At 43.3% G+C, this 21,321-nt stretch overlaps 1 protein-coding gene across 4 annotated transcripts in view; it reads right to left on the reverse strand.

The window, feature by feature from the left end:
• FAM193A (family with sequence similarity 193 member A) overlaps positions 1 to 21,321 on the reverse strand; it is a 382,414-nt gene that overhangs the window by 231,128 nt on the left and 129,965 nt on the right. For all 4 annotated transcript variants that reach the window (XM_033950625.1, XM_033950616.1, XM_033950602.1 and 1 more), the window contains exons 4-6: positions 9,339 to 9,508; positions 7,194 to 7,361; positions 424 to 652 (exon numbers count right to left, since the gene is read on the reverse strand). In XM_033950625.1, the coding sequence (XP_033806516.1) occupies positions 424 to 652; positions 7,194 to 7,361; positions 9,339 to 9,508 (567 nt within the window). The remainder of the gene's footprint in view (positions 1 to 423; positions 653 to 7,193; positions 7,362 to 9,338; positions 9,509 to 21,321) is intronic.

Raw genomic sequence — 21,321 nt, forward strand, 5'->3', positions numbered from 1 at the left:
TGTATTCTTGCATTTCTGATTTGCACATTGACTACTGGAATGAAGTTTTGTGGATGCTCATTCACCTTTCTCGGGATGCTTGGGCAAGAGGCATAACTGAATCAACAGGAAGAACACCAGGCTATAAGGCCAACCGTTAATCAGTTTCTCTATCTCCACCTGCTGGTCGATGTGAGCTATTCCCACTAGTCTCTGGATTCATCTGCTGCTTTGCTAAGGAATGTGGCAATCGAGAACCGGCATTTGACACCCCTGGTTTATATAGAAGATTAATTTCATATTTCAGCATGTGCTTCTTCATGTTCAATGAATTAAATATTATAACTTATTAGGCAAAGAGAATGCCTATGTTGCAAAAACTAAATAAGATTTTTAAAACAGAGTCCCAATTATGGATTTATAGTCTTGCATTTAATATCTTACCAAAGTGACAAGGAAGGTACTGATTGTACGTGCTGCCTGGCAGAGTGCACTGTATTCCTCTAGCAGCAGAGAGATGAACTGATGTGCTTGAGGTGGGCCTTGAATTGTTGAAGTCACTTTAGACCCCAACGACAGGTGCCTAAGTAGACGAACTTTCATTTCAAGCACATACTCTCTTGCTTGCTGTTCCAAGCGTTGGTATAGCTGATAAGGGTCTCTTTCACAAAGCCTGAACATTGAGAAAGGCATTTTGTTTAGAACCTACCATAATAATACAATGAAAATCATATGGCCTTAACAAAATGTTTAAAGTTCATAATGACAAATGTAACAAAAGGGTAGATAATTCTTACAACAATAACACCAGGAAAGAATTACAATATTCTTATCATATATGACTATGGCCATACTTAATGTTGTTTTCTCATTTCTTTAAGTTACTCTACCATAAATTTTATTGCCTGTTGTAAACCACTTTGATCCTGGTCTGGTAATTGCGGTATATAGGAAGATTAGGTACTTACCTTGATAATCTTCTTTCTGTTAACACAGCATATGAGTCCTAACAGTAAGTGAATATCCTACATTTCCGAGTTGGCTGCAGGAGGGTGAAATTTACATTTTTCAGCTCCACCTTCTCCAGTGCTGTGGAGCCCCCTTCAATTAGTACCCAAGCAATAGAAAAAGCATTAAAGCACAGAAAACAAGAAGGGGGGGGGGGTACGGGAATCTCCCTGAAGGCACAGTTCTGTTCTGCTCTGTAAGAAATATCAAACAAGGTTATACAACATCTGGAAAACTTAGGGTGCAAGAACCAAAAACCACCCACTAAAAATTCATCATAAAGCTCAGAGTGTTTGCCTTCAAGCACTCTCCCTTCATTCTTTCAATTTTTTATTTTTTTTTTTAACAGCATGAAATCTTCAGTAGTGGACACTGAACTCTGATCCAGAGAATATGTAGGCAAATCCCAGACTGATAGGGCGGATTGTCAAGACTCATATGTTGTGTTAACAGAAAGAAGATTATTGAGGGAAGTACCTACCGTATATACTCGAATATAAACTGGGATTTTTGGACCAAAAATTGGCCCAAAAATGGGGGTCTCGGTTTATATTTGAGTCAATGACGTCTTCCAGAATTTTTTAAAGCCGCCACAGCCAAGCTCTGCCTCCCCTCCTCCTCCCTGCCCTATCTTCCTACCTCTGTCGTTCTGGTGGAGGTATAGCGGGTCCTCTGCTGATCGTTGGTGGAGGTGCAGCGGGCAAGAGCAAGCTTTCTGAACTCCTGCCCCGCTGTTAACCGGCTGCGCGGATCCACTTAGTCCATCTCAGCGGCACGAACAGCAGCGCAATTTGGCGCTGCTACTCGGTGCTGAGGGGCTTCCTTACTGGCTCCCGCAAATTCTCTGGATCCTTGAAACTATTTTGGATAGTTGATGATGTGGAGTTATTGAACGAAACAGAAGTGCGGTTTGTGAAATAAGAGGTAAACCATTCAAGAACCTGTTCAGAGATTCCTGCTGCAGCTAGCCTTAGAAGCAGGAGTTGGTGATCTACAGTATCAAAAGCTGCTGAAAGTTCTAATGAAATAATTATAACTGATTTATGCAGATCCAGGAAATATTGTACAGATGTAGTTAAACCTATTAGTGTCAAAAGTTTTCTGAAAATCTAGATATACATCATCAACCGGCTCATCTTTATTCACGTTTATTCAAACCGTCAAAGAAGTCAAGCAAATTGGTGAGGCAAGATCTCCCTCGGCTGAACTCATGCTGAGTCCGTCTCATTCAATCATTTTTGTCTAGTCTATGTGTTCCACAATTTTATTCTTTATAATTGTTTTCACTATTTTGCCCAGCACTGAAGTCAGGCTTACCGGTCTGTAATTTCCCAGATCTCCCCTGGAACCCTTTTTGCAAATTGGCGTAACATTATCCACCCTCAAATTTCAGGTACTACAGACAATTTCAGTGACAGGTTACAGATTACTAATAGCAGGTCAGCAATTTCATGTTTGAGTTCTTTTTGTATCCTGGGATGTATACCATCTGATCCAGATGATTTATCACTTTCTAATTTGTCAATTTGGCTTAGTACATCTTCCAGATTCACTAAGATTTTCATTCAGTTCCTCCACATCATCACCCTTGAAAACCATTTCCAGTTCAGGTAGATCTCTTATATCTTCTTCAGTAAAATCTGAAGCAAAGAATTCATTCAGTCTCTCCACTATGGCCTTATCCTCCCTGAGCGCCTCTTTTGCTTCTTGATCATCCAACGGTCCCATGGATTCCCTCACAGGTTTTCTGCTTCTGATGTACCTAAAAAAATTGTTATGAGTTTTTGCCTCTTTTGTAAGTTTCTCAGCTTTCTTTATCAATGCTTTGCATCTAACTTGCCAGTGCTTGTGACTCTTCTTATTTTCTTCATGCTGATCCTTTTTCCATTCTTTAAAGGATGTTTTTTTGGCTCTAATAGCCTCTTTCACTTCGCCTTTTAACCACGCCAGCTCTCATTTCCTCCTCTTTCCACCTTTGCTGATATGTGGAATACATCTGGTCTGGGCTTCCATGATGGTATTTTTAAATAACATCCACGCCTGGTTTACAGTCCTAACCTTTGCAGCTGATCTTTATAACGTCTTTTAAAACCACTTCCCTCATTTTACCATAGCCACCCTTTTGAAAATAACATGGCTCTACAGTAGATTTCTTTTGCGACGTCACTCCCAATATCAACTCAAATTTGATCACGTTATGATCACAGTTTCCCAGCAGATCCAACACAGTTAACTTCTGTACTATGCCTTGCATTCCACTAAGAACCAATTCTAAAATAGCTCCCCTTTCTTGTTGATTCCTGGGCTAGTTGCTCTAAGAAGCAGTCATTTATGACATCTAGGAATTTTACCTCTCTAGCGCTCCCCGATGTAACATCTAATCAGTCAATGTTGGGATACTGAAATCAACAAAAAAGGTAACATTTACTCTCTTCCAAAGGAGTTCAAATCACTGCTTGATACATAAACAAAAGTGGAGAAAAAGACCTCAGTGTATAAAGTGCAATGCTAAATTCAAGCAAATGCTAAATAGTCAAGCAAGTACTACTTAATCATAAGTCAAAAAAACTCCACAGAACTTAACAAAATGTCATTAACTACCCAAAAATCAGAGATTTGAACACTCTTCAGGAATAACGCTCCTTCAAACCACAATCTCTCAAAAGTGTAAGTGTGGCTTGACACAAAAAAACACATGGAAACCCCCGGCATTGAAGCAAATACTAGAATGCTGCAAAAAACAAGAGGAAGCAATAGTTCCCATTCCCTATCAGAGAACAGAATTTTAGAACTAAGGGACCCTGTCCCTAGACCCAAAAACCTTTAAAAATTATTGTTAAAGAACGCCCCCCAGCCCGATATCTCTCCTAGGTTATCACAGCCTTACTCACTGAACCATGCTGGTACTGGGAACTGCAAAAGGGCTAGAGCTGCAGTCATAAAACTTTGCCTCAGACAAGTCAGGACAACCAGATAGCTTGCTTCTTCAGAATGACCTTAGCCCAACTGACTAAACTGAGAACTCAAGCCCCCCACCAGAACTCAAGCACAAAATCGGGGTGGGGGTGACACAGTCGGCACCTGATCCTGGTGAAAACCGCCATGGGGCCACTCATCCTGCACTCAAGTTCTCTGCAGACAAAACCTGGAGTAAGCCATGCTCCCAAGGGAACGGTCCCTGAGCTCCCGGACTGTTAATGCAGGTTGGCCAGGCAGGTGCCCTGGCTGCCTCTAGGCTACAGACTACTGCCCTCAAAGTCTATGCAGCCAGAGATGTTACTAAACTAGGAGCGTCTGCAGCATTGAAAAGCCTTACGACTAAATTAAAAACCTTGGCCTTTGCTTTAGTTCTGAGCCACATGGGGAAGTTAAGAAAGGGGTAGGAATGAGGTGGGCAGGCTATTCTCCTTTTGCAGAGCTTCTTTGACAATTTCAGTTAGGGTTTGGAGCCAATAAATCACAGCATCCCACCAGACCTACAATCCTCCCAGCCAAAAGTGAATCCAAGCTGGATGGGAAGGAAAGGCCCTCGCTCTGATGGCATCTCAGATGAATCCTGCTGCTGGGAAACAGCAGAGGGAGAAAAAACAAACAGAGGGAAAATGGCTGCGGGTTCTGATGCTTCAGAGCAGAGAGTGGAGGAAGAAGCTCCTGCTGCCTCCCTGACCCCAAAGTCAGAAACAGCTCATCATGAGAAGGGCAGACAGAGCCAGCAGATGTGCTAATCTACTGACAGATACTGTAGTGTCCACTGGCAGGCATACCTGATCACATGGACAACGTGCCCTGCTACTCGAGCTGACCATAACCTAGAGCTCCAGCATTCCCCCTGTTCTCTTGGGTGCATTCTTAGGGGTTTTTGTTTTTAAAATGCAACAGCTTTTTTCCTATCACAAGGGACTAAAGCTAAACCAGGCAAGCCAAACAGAAAGCATGGCAGCTGCATAGGAGCTTGGGGGGGAGGGGGAGGAATACACCCAAACAAGGTGAGCAGACAAGAAAGGGGAGGGATGGAAACCTGTACCCCTCAGGTAAGGTCCTATGTAATCGAGCCACAAGCCTCACCCAATGGATGTTAAAGGGAGCGACTGAGGGCAGCAGAGCTAAGCTCTGTGTTCAACCAGATACAGTCCAGGGACCAGATAACCTGGGAGTGGTTGTTAGGCTCAACCAAGTTGTGCAGCCACAGCCAGCAGAGCAGAGAGCTAAGCCATGGACCAGGAGCACCAGAAGGAACAACCTACCATCTGCTGAGGTACGGAAAATACTGAATCTTTTCAGAAAGCATCACCAACTTACTACTGTGTTTCCTTGAAAATAAGACAATGTCATATTAATTGTGGATCAAAAAAATGCATTAGGCCTTATTTTTTTTACAACAGTCATCTCTCCCTTCCTCTCCTACACCCCAATTCTCCCTCTTTTCTTTCTCCCCCCATGTGAGGTATCTTTCCTCCCCTCTCACCCATCCCCTTGTGCAGTATCTTTCTATCCCTCCCTCCCATCTCGTGTGCTGCAGAACCCCACCGACCCTCCCACCGTGAGACTGACATACCTCCATTCCGAGGCCTCCAAAAACAGCAGCAGCGACGCTCCAAGGCCTCCAAAAACAGCAGCAGCAGTGCTCTGAACAGGCTTTTTTGAAGCTTTCCCTGCCGGTACCTACCCTCTGCTACATCACTGATGTCATCATCAGTGACATGGCAGAGAAAAGACCCTGCTGAGCAAGGTTGCGAAGTAGCTCGTTCAGAGCGCTGCCACTGCTGTTGCTTTAGGAGGCCTCGGAGCAGAGGTATGTCAGGTCTCACCAGGGGGGGGGGGGGGAGAGGGGGAGGGGGGTCGCTGAATTGACAGGTCCAATTTTTTCAGTGAATCAGTCAGCACTAGTGTCAGGGATGGAGTCGGGGAGTGTTGGGGACATGGGGGTGTTCGGAGGTCAATCTTAACTAGGGCTTATTTTGGGTGTAGGGCTTATATTAGGAGCATTTTTAAAAATCATGCTAGGGCTTATTTTCAGGGTAGGTCTTATTTTCGGGGAAACAGGGTACCAATGACATAATTTTTTTTTCTCTAACTCCATCTGCTGGTAGGAGGGACTAACCCCTATTTGTGCAGAATAGTTTCTTAGCTACCATATTTTTCGCTCCATTAGACACACTTTTTTCCCCAAAAAAAGTAAGTGGAAGTAAGGGTGCATCTTATGGAGCGAATACCCAAAGCATTCTCCCCCCCACATTACCTTATTTTAATGCTGCCGCCCTCCCTTGCTGAGAGCAGCACACAAGGCTGGCTGGCTAGCTGCCTGTTCCCCGCCGCTTCCCCAGAGAACTGATGGCTGACAGTGGCTGCTTCCTCTTCTGTTCTCTTGCGGCATAGCGGCACACCAGGCTGCCTGCCTAGTCTCGTGCCGCTTCCCAGGAAGTGACGTGGGAACAGGCAGGCAACTTGGTGCACCGCTATGCCACAAGAGAACAAAAGAGGAGGCAGCCACGTCAGCCGTCAGTTCTCTGGGGAAGCGGCGGGGAACCTTGAAGTAAAATCTCAATATATATTATCAGAAATTCTGAATCAAACTGAAGCAGGCCCTTTTGGCTGAAGCACGTATGTGTTGAAGCAAATAAAGTGTATCATTTCCATTTGGTCATCTCTACAAAAAATTTGGAGCCTCACATCTTTATATCTGCCTCTTGTTAGTATCATGCTAAAATTTGGGCTTATCTTTTAATATCTTTTCTTTTAACTCCTGCCACACCTATCTAAATGAGTGAATTAAGACCCCCTGCCAGCAAATTGAGTCAGTGGATTTGTCCCCTCCCAGCCTATCAGGCCCACTTCTATGGTGCAAAACCACCAGGGGGATAACAACTCCTGGTCCTTTCCGTTTCCTGAGAGATATGAATGCAGCCTTGTGACTCAAAGATGTCTAAACTGGTAGAGACATGTGTGTCCAAGCCCAATATACAGTCCCACTAGGACCATTCTCAGGAGGGACATAGAACAGGAGATCTGGCCTCCATATTTTCCTGTCAGCATTTGCAGGGCCTTGCTTTCTGGCATCATGAAAACTGAGACCTTGTTATAGAATGACAGTAGGTTTGAGTTACAAATACCAGCTATGGACAAGGGAGCCATTTTCATTTTATACTGTTTGTATTTGGAAAGTCATCATTTTATCCAGAATACAGATATCAACCTAACACACATACCTATCTACTAGATCTTTCATCCCCTCTTTATCTGGTACCAAAGACTGGTCTTGATCATCTGCCAATGGGGTTCCAGCCTGACGATATACACAGCGTACCATGTACCGGACTTCTGACCAATAATTTTGAAGCTGTTGAGATTCTCTTTCAGTTTCTGCTGAAATTTCTCTGCAACAACATCAAGTGAACAAGTTTAATTTAAATATATTTACAGTTCTAGGAGTGCAGAATTCTAGTAGCCATATTGATCCTGGATACAACAATTAAAAAAAAAAATCCTAAAACTTCTAAAATTAACAAAAGTCTAAAACTAACAAGTATCCCAACTGAGCACACAATTTGGAGGGGGGGGAGGAGAGAACCTCCACCAAAAAGCAATTTATATCAAACTAATTTTTCCCCTTTTTTTTTAAACATTAAGGGCTCCTTTTATGAAGCCGCGTTAGCAGCTTTATCGCACGCACCTTTTTAGCATGCGCTAACCCCCGCGCTAGCCGAAAAACTACCGCCTGCTCAAGAGGAGGCGGTAGCAGCTAGCATGGCCGGCAAATTAGCAAGCACTATTACACGCGTTAAACTGCTAACGCGGTTTCATAAAAGGAGCCCTAAGTGCTCTGTCTGATTTCTTTAAAAAAAAAAAAAAAAAAGAGAGAGATTTTAACAATGAAATTGTATATAATTTTGGGTTATTTTATGATGTTTGATTATTTTTGCTGCTTTAGTAAAAGAGGATTTCTATAGATTTTTTTGGTTTTGGTTTTGCTTGGGGGGGTTTTTACCATCTTGCTCAAAAGGAGAGAAAAGCTAATATTCTCTGAAGTCAATCTCCCACATTTACAAAACCACGCAAGAGGTTGGGGCTGGGGGCAGAGCCTGGAAGGGCTCTGCTCTCAGGTTTACAGTGTTTCTCCGCAAATTCGCGGACTCACTAATTCGCGGTATTCTCCGAGCGCCTCTTCCTGTACAAAAGTCGGGCTACACCAATCAGGAGCTCCATGTCAAAGCAGCTCCTGATTGATATAGCCTTACTTTAGTAACAGGAAGAGGTGGTCGGAGCAAACCACAAGTGATTTTCTTCACTCGCTAGCGCTCCAGCTGCTCTCTCCTGCCTTTTGACAAGCGAAAAACGGTATTCACGGTTTTTCAAAATTCGCAGAGTACTGTATATTCAAGTCAACCTTTTTTCCTCCTTTTTTGGGGGGAAAGGTGACCTTGGTTTATATTCTAGTATATATAGTATATAGATATCATTTAACATATCCAAAATAGCAGTTCCATTATATGAAAAAGCCTAAAACTTTGTCTGGGAAGCATACAAGGATCTCCTCAATGATAATAAGATAGATATGAACAATTTTCTCTACAATTTTGGAAATAAATGGATAATGTGTTTCTCTTTTGTTATATTTGTTAATATATTAGTACTAGGACAATGAAAATGTTCCTTCCCAATGCCTCCCTAGAGAAGGGGGGGAGGGGAGGGGATTACAAAAATTTATTGTTCTTTTGTTATATGTCACCTTCCTGAACCCATTGGTTCTGTTCTTGCTGTATTTCTAGTTGGTTGTATGTTATCTCATTTAATAAAAATAGTAAAAAAAAAAAAAAAAAAGACACAAGATAATTCTTAGCTCTTTAATCACTGCACCAGCACCATCAGAAACCAGGACATCAGTCCTTGCTTCTTCAGATCCTCCTTTCTCTGCTACTAGCACCTCAGGTCCTTTAGATTTTAAACATTTGCCCTGCAGATAGTAGTGAGATAAAATACCTGCTGACCTCTTGGGTCATGCCCTCCCAATATGTGAAAATTAGGGGTACTACTGAAGCAACCTTACTACCACATCATGTGACCCACCTTTACTTATTTCTATTTAATACACCTCAGATTAGAACTTTAAATTATTTTTTGTCCTGTGACTATTTCCCCATTTTCTGAGACTATACTCAACTGCTTCAGAAAAATTCACAAGTAAAATATAAAATTAAAAAACACACACCTACAAACACTCTGATAGCAGAAAACAAGTGAAAATTAAATCTTATTATCACAGTAGAATTCTCTATAATTCTTATATCAAATTTCTTATGGGGGGGGGAGGTTAATTCTAATTTTCTAGAGCCAGCTGAAAGCAAATATCTCACCTGCGTTCGTTACAGGCTTCACAATTACACGTTATGTCTGAGGATGTAGAATTGCTGAGGTCTGTAGGTGGTGGGACTGGCTGTGCTCCAGCAGTTATTCTGCTGCCACCAACTGTCTCTTGCTGTGATCCGCTGTTTCCAAGAGGCACATGCAAAAGGAAATCTTGATTCTGTTTTCAATAAAAAAAAAAAAAAAGAGGGGGGCATAAATATTAGAGATATGGTGTGTTTAAAAAAATTTTTTTTATTAAGTTTCAATTAAGTACAATACATTGTGCTTAGCAGGAAATAAAGAAAAACCAAAAACAACCAATTATTATTGGCATTTGCATATAAATCACAAAGGAAACCAACATACCTTGTAATATAGGGCTCCTTTTACTAAGCTGCGGTAGCGTTTTTAGCACGTGTTAACCCCCACACTATGCGGAAAAACTATCGTCAGCTCTATGGAGGCGTTAGTGTCTAGCGTGTGGCATTGTAGCGCATGATAAGCGCGCGCTAAAACCGCTAGCATAACTTAGTAAAAGGAGCCCATAGTCCTCAAATTGAGAAAGAGACATGAAAGAAACTCTTCTAGGACAAGAGATTAATACATTTAAATCAAAAAGAAATAGAGCAGAATTACTTCAACTATAACTCACGAACAAGAATTACTCTGGCTTTCACTAGGGTGCTAAAGAAACCCCTTTTCTTTCTAGACAGAAACACAACTGATCTGGATCATAAAATATGTACTTATTGTCCTGATATGTTACAACACATTTACAGGGGAATCTCAACTGGAAAAAAGCACCTAAGGAAATTAATTACATTATCCCGATATGCTAAGAATTCTTTTCTCCTAATTTGAGTCCATTTAAAAATGTCAGGAAAAATATATATTTTTTCACCTAAATAAGAAACCTGCTTTAAATTATAATAGAGCTTCAAGACCAAATCCTTATCTTGTTGAAAAACAAAGGAAACTATTAACGTAGCACGACCTGAAAATTCAATATCAGATGATTCCAAAATCGCTGAAACTTCTTGCGCTTCAGAGGATACATTCATTTCATTTAATGTTCTCTTCAAAAAATATATCTTTTGCAGTAAATTCGCTTCAGGAATTTTCAAAATAGAAGCAAGAAAATCTTGAAAAATCTCTCTTGGAGTTTTATATTTAGGCAAAGGAAAATTTAAGAGCCTCAAATTGAAAGTCCTATTATAATTTTCCAAGTTTTCAATTTTACAGAGAAAAAACATTTTGTCCATGCCTTGTTGTTTGGTAGAATTTTTTATGTCCACAACAGATTTCTGAATTTCCCCTATCTTCACTGTATGGTCTTTTACTACAGCCTCCAGTTGTTTAACATTCGTGGAAACATTAGCCATCATAGAAATGAATCCATTACATACCGATTGAAGATTTTCCATTGCCAACCACAGTAAGTCCAGAGTAACCACTTGGTTTTAGGAGCAGTTTGAGCTCAGGAAACATAGAGTGCTCACCCTCAGGTCTAGGTTCTCCTCCCCGGTTCCTATCTGCTCCGAGCTCACAACCGTTCACTGGCTGTGCTCCTCCCCCAGACTGCAATCTTACTGAAAGCATTAATGCTTCCCCCTCCACAGTTGCCGAAAGTGGATTTACTCTCTCATTTGGATTCTCCCGAGGTCCCTCAAGTTGGAGGGCCCCCCACAGTTGCTTCTCCTGGGGCTGGGAGAGCGTCAGGTCCTAACAGACTCAGCGAGATCTCGCTGTCCAAGCTGAGCCATTCCTGAGGCTCAGCAGTGGAAATGCCCAACGCCGAAGGGACTGCAAAGTCAGTAATTGCAGTCTGACACAGTGTTGAAGATGCCGCCAGAGATTGAGAGATACTTCTCTGGCATCCTCGTCTCTTAGGTATCACATAAAAGGTCCGTAGAAGAAAAAATTCTCAAGAAAATATAGCACTAGAGCGGGAGCTCACACACTGCGTCATGCTCTGTCGCCATCTTGTCTCCACTCTCAGAGATATGTTTTTGAACCTATCAAAGATACAACAGTAATTACGCTGGAATATTTGTGATAAGACAATGAACTTCCTGGACAGGATTAATGGAGTACCCAAAATATAGCATAAATGGGATATTTGCCTGATTGAAATTACATAAATAAGTTCATAACATACATCACTTTAGTGTTAAATCATATGCAATTACCGTATTATCACGTAGATAACGCGCATCCGTGTAAAACGCGCACACGGGTATAGCGCGCGGAAAACACAAATTTATGTATAGAAATTTTTATATACCGCGCACACCCGTATACCGCGCATGCTGCCCTGACTTTCCCGTCGCCGCCCGACTCTCCTTTCGCCCGCCCCGAGTCTCCTCTGGTCCCGACTGCTTGTTTCCAGCCCTGCCCCGAGTCTCCTCTGGTCCCGCCTGCTCGTTTCCAGCCCTGCCCCGAGTCTCCTCTGGTCCCTGCTTGAAGGTCTGCCTGTCCCCCTTGAAGTCCTGTCCCCCCATGAAGGTCTGCCTGTCCCCCTTGAAGGTCTGCCTGTCCCCCTTTAAGTCCTGTCCCCATCCTGAAAGCCTGATGCTCCCCCCCCCCCCGATTCATCATCCGGAAGGAACGCTCGCACCCCCACCCCGAAAGACCGCTCGCACCCCCACCCCGAAGGAGCGCGCGCACCCCCACCCGAAGGACCGCTCGCACCTCCACAGCCTCCCCCCCCCCATGGAGAAGCTGTCTACCTTGTTTCCGGATGCCAACGAGCCCAGCTGCTTCCTCTGCCAGCGGTCCCGCCCCTTCTCTGAGCCCTGCTGCGCTGCTTCCTCTTCCGGCGGTCCCGCCCTTTCTCTGACGTCAGAGAAAGGGCGGGACCGCCTGAAGAGGAAGCAGCGCAGCACAGGGCTCTGAGAAGGGGCAGTACCGCCGGCAGAGGAAGCAGCTGGGCTGGCATCCGAAAACAAGGTAGACGGCTTCTCCATGGGAGAGGGGGGGAGGCTGTGGGGGTGTGAGCGGTCCTTCGGGTGGGGGTGCGAGCGGTCCTTCCAGGTGATGAATCAGGCGTCGGGGGGGAGCTATGTAAAAAAAATTTGTATAACGCGCAAGGTTATGCGCGGTTTGTAAAAACCGTGTATAACACACGCGTTATATGCGTGAAAATACAACTTATCAAGCAATTTTCTGAACAAATGAGTCAGAGGTTTAGGCAAAGGATATCCAGTGAGAATAATAAAACAGGTATATAAGACAGCAAAACACACCCATAAGGAATGGTTGATGAATACAAATGATAATCAGAAAATGAAGGACAGCTTGACTTGTGTGTTATCTTATTCGAATTCAGCAATAAAAATCAGGCAGGCAATTAAGAAACATTGGGAGACTTTAAGGTTACATCCACAACTGCAATCCCTTCATTTGGCAGGAATTTGGCTGAGTTATTGCCTCTAGGCAGGAATGAGATCAAAGAAAGTGGTGAAATAAGGGAGCATCTTCAGTGTGGCAAATGTGTACATTGCAAGTGTACATGGCAAGTTGATAGAAAAGTAAATCCAAATACAGGGGAAAAGTTTAAGATCTCACACAGGTTGTTCTACTAAACAGGTAGTTTATATAATAAAATATCTGTGTTTATTATTTTATATTGGTCATGCCATTAGACCAGTTAAGTTAAGGATAGCACAACACTTGAACAATATTACACTGGACAGAGAAGAGGCACCGTTAGTTTGGCACTGGAGAGCTTTGCAATACACAGTGGATGATCTACATTTTGAAGTTCTTAAACAAGTTCAATTATTGAGAGGGGGTGATGTTTCTGCAATATTACTAAGAAAAGAACAAATATTCATTTTTGAGTGGAACACAGTTGAGCCGAAAGGGTTAAATAAAGAAACAGAGTTGCTGGCACGTTAAGGCAGTGCATTTAAAGTGAGTGGAATAAGGAAGGGGGTAGTCATCGAGGTCCTATGCATGTGCAGTGGTGACTGAAATGAAGGCATTCTTTGGCAGTTAGGCTGAGCGGTGCAAAGTTTGGATAAGTAGTTTGATAATATGACATGTTAGGCTGAATATTGCTTGTTTGTTTATAGAAATAGTAGTCTGAATGAGAAGCAGAGAGAGACATTAGATTCTTATCTTCCTAAAACCTTTTCTAGTAGATAGTTGTGTCACTCTGGACGGACGAGTATTCTCCCCATGCTTGCAAGTCGTGCAGAAGGAATCCACTCCAGCTTTTCAACACCTCCTCCTTCACCAGAGAGCTCTCTGCTTCCCCCTTCAGTTTATACCAAAGCAAGTTATAGCCTTATATAGAAACACATGTGAAGGATGGGTACGGGGAAATTCCCCGAACTACAGCTACATTGCAACTGAACAATCAAATCATCAAAATAATCATACCAATCACAAACACTGGAGCTCAAACGTTCCCCCAATGTGTTATAGCAATAGATTATTTGTCATACCCTTATGGTCTGACATCCAAAATTTCAGTTTGGACTCGAACTTTCTGATTGAGAGGAGATAACTAACAAGGTGGGGCTCCAGAATTACACCCCTTTCTACTAGAAAGCACAGTTACTTACCGTAACCGATGTTATCCAGGGACAGCAGGCAGATATTCTCACACGTGGATGATGTCATCCATGGAGTCCAGTACAGACAATGGTAAAAGTGCATTGCCACTGAGTTTTTAGAAACTTTGAGAGTGCCTTCCTGCCCAACATCGGCTCATGGTACCTCAGTTCTGTAAACAAGCTAAGAAGCCAACCAGGGGGGGTAGGAGGGATGAGAGAGTATTTACCTACTGTCCACGGGGGTTTCTGAGGCCTCTGTTATTTCTGCCTCTTCTGTGGCGGAGGCTTAGAAGAAGAGGATGTTGTTGTATAACGCCTCTTTTAGGAAAAAGAAGTAGATCTTTGAGAAGGCTTAGATGTTTGAGCCTTAGCCTTAGATCCCGTTAAAAGTACAGTCGACTCCACCTAAGTGCACGTCGGTTAAGCGCACGCTTCGGTTATCCACAGCCTACCACCATGGTCCTGGTTTTTTTTACATTAAAGTTAATGGACGTAAACTCTGGATAATTGCAATTCTGATAAGCACACAATCCGCTTATGCGTACTGATGTTATAGGTCCCACCTCTATTCGTTCACATTACATTCACTCCGGTTAAAAGCAATCATGTTCTCACATGGATGAGCCACGTGTTTCAGATCAGCAGTCTAGGCCTGGCCAGGTGTTCGAACTTTCAGAACTGCACCATGGCATCACGTGGACAAAATCTTTGTCTTTGGCTGAACGTATCCACCATGCTGGATAAAAGTAATTGTCTTTGGCTGAGCGTGTCAATATCTTAAAGAGACTTGACCAACAGGAGAATCAGGTCTCTATTGCAAAACATTACAGCGTTCATCCTAGCTAGATTTCTCGGATTTACAAAAAAAAAAAATATATATATATATCAACAGCAATCCTACCAGAAAACGGAAAAGAATTGGGAAGGATGGAGATGTTGAATAGGCTTTATTGTGATGGTTGCTGAAGCTAGAAGTCATCAACTGCCAATCAGTGGGCCTCTCCTGATGGAGAAAGCAGCACAGCTATCCAAAGAACTGGGCGTAGAAGATTTCAAAGCAACAAAAGGATAGCTAGAGAGGTGGAAAGTTCGAATGGCATAAAATTTAAGAAGTAGCATGGCGAAAAACAAGACGCAGATGAGTTTGGTGCAGAAAGATGAGTCATGGAAGTGTTGCCATCAGTCATTGGTGGATATGAACCATGCGACATTTTCAACACTAACAGAAGGCCTAGTCGCACAATATCTCTCCAATTTCCTTGAAAACCATCATATACTACATCCATCCCAATCTGGATTCAGATCTAACCATAGCACAGAAACCCTACTGATATCACTACTAGACACAGCCCGACAACACCTTAGCAAAGGAAACAAACTACTTCTCATTCAACTCGATCTCTCGGCTGCATTTGACCTAGTTGACCACCCCACACTACTCCAGACATTAGATGCAATTGGAATCTCGGGTAATGTTTACAACTGGTTCCAAGGCTTCCTCAAAACACGAACATACAGAGTCAAGTCAAAAGAGCATCTATCCGACCCATGGTCAAACCCATGCGGAGTACCACAAGGATCACCATTATCTCCTATATTATTCAACCTCTTCATAGCATCCCTCGGCAACACCCTAGATGCCCTAAACACAATATCATTTAGCTATGCGGATGATATAACAATCCTCATCCCCTTCAACATACAAGACCCCCTATCCACAAACCACCTGAATATAATAATGGAAACGGTAGAAAAATGGATGTCAAGTCATAAACTGAAACTGAACTCGGAAAAAAACTAAATTCCTACTATTAGAGAAGGAAAAAAAACCATCATGCACAGAACTGGAATTAAACACAATCAAGTACCCAATGCAAAACACACTCAAGATCCTAGGAATTCAACTAGACAGAAATTGCACAATGCAGTCCCAAATCCACAAAATCATCCAAAGAGCATTTTTCACAATGCGTAACCTAAGAAAAATAAGAAAATTCTTCAAAGATCAATACAAGATAGTAGTACAATCCCTAATACTAAGCATAGTAGACTACTGCAACAGCCTATACCTATCAAGCCCAAACTACATGATAAAACAATTACAAACTGTTCAGAACACGGCCCTCAGACTCATCTACTCCCTCAGCAAATTTGACCACATCACCAACGCTTACCTTGAATCACACTGGCTACCAATAAAAGCAAGATCCCAGTTCAAATTCTACTGTCTACTATACAAAGTAACACACGGAACAGCACCCAGCTACCTAAACAAAAGTCTACACCGTAATCTCTCACACAGAATAAGGAGAACTCAAACACTATTCGCTTACCCTCCTCTCAAAGGTATAAGACGCAAGAAAATATATGACAGCCTTTTAGCTACACAGGCAGCAAAAATTGACACTACCATCTCCAATCTACTGATCAATTCAATAGACATAAAGGAATTCCGAAAAGAAATCAAAACTCATCTCTTCAAAAAATACTTTCCATCATCTTAACCTCTACATAGCACTAGAAAATACACACACGAACACCACCACCATAACTATACCTAAACATTGTACAACTCACTTCAACAACCTACTATTTATCTACTATATGCTCTAAATGCTTCCTGGAAACGTCCAAACTAATCAATTGTAACTTGATACTTTCATGATTCTATATACTGTATTATTCCAGAAATTATACAGTCTCTTAATTTGTAATCCGCTTAGAACCGCAAGGCACAAGCGGAATAGAAATCTGTAATGTAATGTAATGTAATGATGAGACGGGTCTGTACTGGCATGCCATCTTTGATGGAACACTGGCTTTCAAACGCAGCAAAACTGTTGGCTTTAAGGTGCCAAAGGAACGATTAACATTGCTGCTCAGTTGCAATATGGATGGTAGTAAAAAGCTTGAGCACTGGTGATTGGGAAGAATCGAAATCCTCAGTGCTACAAAAACATTAAACGCCTGCCTGTTGAATATGAAAGCAACAAAAACGCATGGATGACAGTGGCTTGAATGGTTGAATGGATTGAATGGTTGCAGAAGCTTGACAATCTGATGAGAAGGGATAGGAAACACATTGTAATGCTGTGTGATAACTGTGCAGCACACAGCAATGATGTGAGACTAACCAACATCAAACTTGTGTTTCTTCCGCCAAGCACGACCTCTTTAATCCAACTGATGGACCAAGGGATAATCGCCAACTTCAAATGTCATTACAGGTCGCTGTCTTAAGATATGTGATGACAGTGATTGATGCAAGCACAGAATCCAGCCCCTGTGCTGCTGAACTCGCGAGAAAAATGACGGTCCTTGACTCTCTTTCCAAGGTACGGGAGGCGTGGAATCGAGTCTCATCAACGATTTCAAATTGATATCGACGGGTGAGCTTTGTTCACGCATCTAATGAGACAACTGAAGCTGACACTTCGTCCACTGAACTCCCAGTTGGACTCTCGCCATAAGAACATAAGAATTGCCGCTGCTGGGTCAGACCACTGGTCCATTGTGCCCAGCAGTCCGCTCACACAGCGGCCATTAGGTCAAAGACCAGTTCCCTAACTGAGACTAGTCTTACCTGCATATGTTCTGGTTCAGCAGAAACTTGTCTATCTTTGTCTTGAATCCCTGGAGGGTGTTTTCCCCTATAACAGCCATTCCAGTTTTCTACCACTCTCTGGGTGAAGAAGAACTTCCTTACATTTGTACGGAATCTATCCCCTTTTAACTTTAGAGAGTGCCCTCTCGTTCTCTCTACCTTGGAGAGCATGAACAACCTGTCTTTATCTACTAAGTCTATTCCCTTCATTATCTGACTAAAAAGTGGTACTCCATTTAAGCGCACGTAGCGGTTTGGTCTGGAGGCCTTGCACTTAAGCGGAGTCTACTGTATTCTAACTCTGTTTATGCCGAGTCTTTGAGTAGTATCCTCCACCTTGTCGCAAAAGTGTTTTTCACCAAGACAAGGAATGTTTGCCAAACAGTCTTGAAGATTAATATCCATGTCTGAGACTTGCAGCCATGCAAGATGTCTCATAGCAATAGACATTGCTGATGCTCTGGATGTTATCTCAAATGCATCAAATGCTGTTCTTGGCATTAATTTTCACATTTGCAGTAGATTGAGTAGTCTGTTGAAATTCTGGTAGGCAGTTAGATGGAATATACTGCTCAAAATCAGCCAACTTATTTATGAGCTCTTTAAGGTAAAAAAAAAATATTATATATATATGTGTATGTAGAAGCTGTAACTGAGAACTCAGTTAGCTAACAAAGTTCTAGCAAAAGACATCATCCAAACTTATCCATAGTACGACCTTCACGTCCTGGTGGTGCAGTGGCATAGACCCTAGAGCTGGAGGAATTTTTAAGAGTTGATTCAACGAGCAATGATTGATGTGATAATTGCGGTTTATCAAATCCAGGACAAGATTGTATTTGATAAAGAGAGTCGATCTTTCTAGGAGCTATAGTAATAGAGAGAGGGATCTCCTAGTTCTTAAAGAGCGCATCTTTGAGAAGAGCTTCTTCGACGACGCTGGTACCAATCCAATGAATACAACGAGCGACATCGATGCAATGGAGAGTCAGTACCATGCAATGGTCTCTTGGATCTAGAAGAACCGGCAATGGTACCACATGATGTCGATGTTCGGCAATGCAAAACACCGATGCTGCAATGCAGAGCAGTGCTGTATCGATGCAGACCTCTTAACAGTATCATGTGGCCTCGATGTGCTAAGCTCAGGCTGGGCCATTACCAAGGGAGTCAATGTAAGCACCGGTGCTAAATGCAACTTAAATAGGTCACCAAGCTCCCTCTGAAAGAACTCCTTCAGTTGTTCTCTGATGTCTTTCATTGGTATTCTTGGCTCAACAGCCAGTGCTGCAGGGTGTAGAGGGGTAGACCTCAATGAGGACGCACACCCCATAGGAAACATTGCCTGCCTGAAGGAGATTGATAGCATTGCCTCTTGGCCTGAATTGAAGGACTCGATGCTATAGAGGCCTGTGATGCTTGTTGGGAAAAGGATGGCTTCTTAGTAGGCTTGCCTAATGGAGGAACAGCATCCGATGTCGATGCCGGTACCGACAGTACTGATGGCTCAGATTTATCACTGGACTCCATGGTCGAGCCGAACAGCTTTTTCTACTGGATACGGCAAGCCTTTAATGAGCATTTCTGTAGTGTAGAACAATGAATGCAAGTGTCAACTTGATGCTCAGGCCCCAAACAAAGCATGCACTAATTGTGCAGATCAGTGATTGAAATAGGGTGCTGACACCGACAGCACTTTTTGAAACTGCTCGAAGGTTTAGACATGAACGGAAAAATCTCAGTGGCGAAATAAACAGACTCAGTGGTGACACTGTGGACAAAATACCGTCAAAGTGGAAAAAAGAGGGCCCAAAGGCCCGACAGTTAACAGAAAAATGAAAAGAAATACTTTTTTTTTTTTTTTTTTACAGACCGAAAAACACTACAGCAATAAAACAAAGAAAGAAATATAATCAAAGGGAAAGCAATCCAGCGGACACCCCTATCAACTGGCTTTGGTTCTGGCTACCTGGGGTTTTGGGTAGGGGGGTGATTGTTGTGGGGGGAGACCCTTTTTGCAGCAGAGCTCTGCCTTTTTCTTTTTTCCCCCTCCTTTAGTAAGGGCTTCATCGTAAGGTTCTTGGGTTGGGTTGTGGGGGGACTGTGGATTTGTTGTTGGTTTTGGGCATAACGAGGGGGACTCTGGGAGGCTCGAGGCAACCCTGGTTGTCCTCTGGGACACAGGTGCTTCAGGGAGGGGTTGTTGGGAGTGGGGAGGATGTTGGGGATTGGTCTTTTTCTTTCTGTTTTTCTTTTTTGCTCGTTCTGGGATTTTTTTTTTTGTTGTGTTTTTCTTCTTATAGTGGCTTGGAGGTCTGACTGGGGGGGGGGGGGGCCTCTTCCGGGGCTCAAGGCCTTCGTAGGCATCTTGGGATACTGCTCACCGCTTGGATAGAGTTGAGGATTTGGTGGGTCTGTAGGCTGGGACGGCCTCACCATCTGGGCATAACGAGGGGGGCTCTGGGAGGCTCGAGGCAACCCTGGTTGTCCTCTGGGACACAGGTGCTTCAGGGGGGGGTTGTTGGGAGTGGGGAGGATGTTGGGGATTGGTCTTTTTCTTTCTGTTTTTCTTTTTTGCTTGTTCTGGGATTTTTTTTTTTTGTTGTGTTTTTCTTCTTATAGTGGCTTGGAGGTCTGACTGGGGGGGGGCCTCTTCCGGGGCTCGAGGCCTTCGTAGGCATCTTGGGATACTGCTCACCGCTTGGATAGAGTTGAGGATTTGGTGGGTCTGTAGGCTGGGACGGCCTCACCATCCTTATACTCTGTTGCCTTTTGGGCTGATGGGTTGCCTTTTGCTCTGGGTCTTTTTGGATCCTGATGGTTAAATTCATATCTTGGAATGTTAACGGGGTTACCTCACCTGTTAAGAGACAGAAGATATTGCAGACCTTAAATCGACACAGGGCTGATATTGCCTTTTTACAGGAGATGCACCTGACCTCTCCAGAACATGAGAAATTCGCTCGCTGGTGGGTGGGGAGGGTGGTGGGCGCAGCCGCTGTACACCGTAAGGCTGGGGTATTGATTCTTTTGCGCAAGACCTTGGACGCTTTAGTGCATGGAGTCTATGCGGACCCGCTTGGACCGTTTGTGCTGGCTCATGTTACGTTGGCTAGGACGTCCTTTCTCCTTTGTAATATTTACGCCCCGAATGTCTATGATAAAGTATTTTACACTCGCTTGTTTAAAGCGCTGAGCATGTATTCTGGTGTACCATTGGTGATGGGAGGTGATTTTAATATTGTCCATGATCCCTGTTTGGATAAGTCCGATCCCCGTCCCCATGAGCGCAGGGATTCTTCTAAGGGTATTCCCCTTCTTTGTTCTTCTTTCGATCTGGTGGACATTTGGCACACGTTGCATCCCGGGGAACGTGATTATACACATTTGTCTCGGGCTCATGGTACTCAATCCCGGATTGATTATTGGCTTTTATCTTCTAGCCTTTTCTCTTCTATAAGAGATGCGGGGATTGGCCCATATTGCGTTTCTGACCATGCTTTTATTTGGTGTACTTTGGATTTAGGGTTGGATAATGTGGGTTCCCAGAGATGGCGGTTTCCGCCCGCGTTGTACAAAGACCCCGGGTTTTCTGATCATCTGCTTCAGAAGTGGACAGATTATCAACTTCACAATGTGGGTCATAGGGATGATCATGTCCTGTTCTGGGACGCAGCCAAGGCTGTGCTCCTCCCGGCGGATTTGGATGTGGGAGGTCTTATTCGGCGCATCCCAACTATTTCTGTTTCTGTTGAACTTCGGGAATGTCAGTTTCGGGTGCTCCATAGGGCGTACTTCACGAAGGTTCAGCTGTACCGCTCTGCC

Source organism: Geotrypetes seraphini, chromosome 1 (genome assembly GCF_902459505.1).
Source record: "Geotrypetes seraphini chromosome 1, aGeoSer1.1, whole genome shotgun sequence".
In the NCBI taxonomy this organism is placed as follows: Eukaryota; Metazoa; Chordata; class Amphibia; order Gymnophiona; family Dermophiidae; genus Geotrypetes; species Geotrypetes seraphini.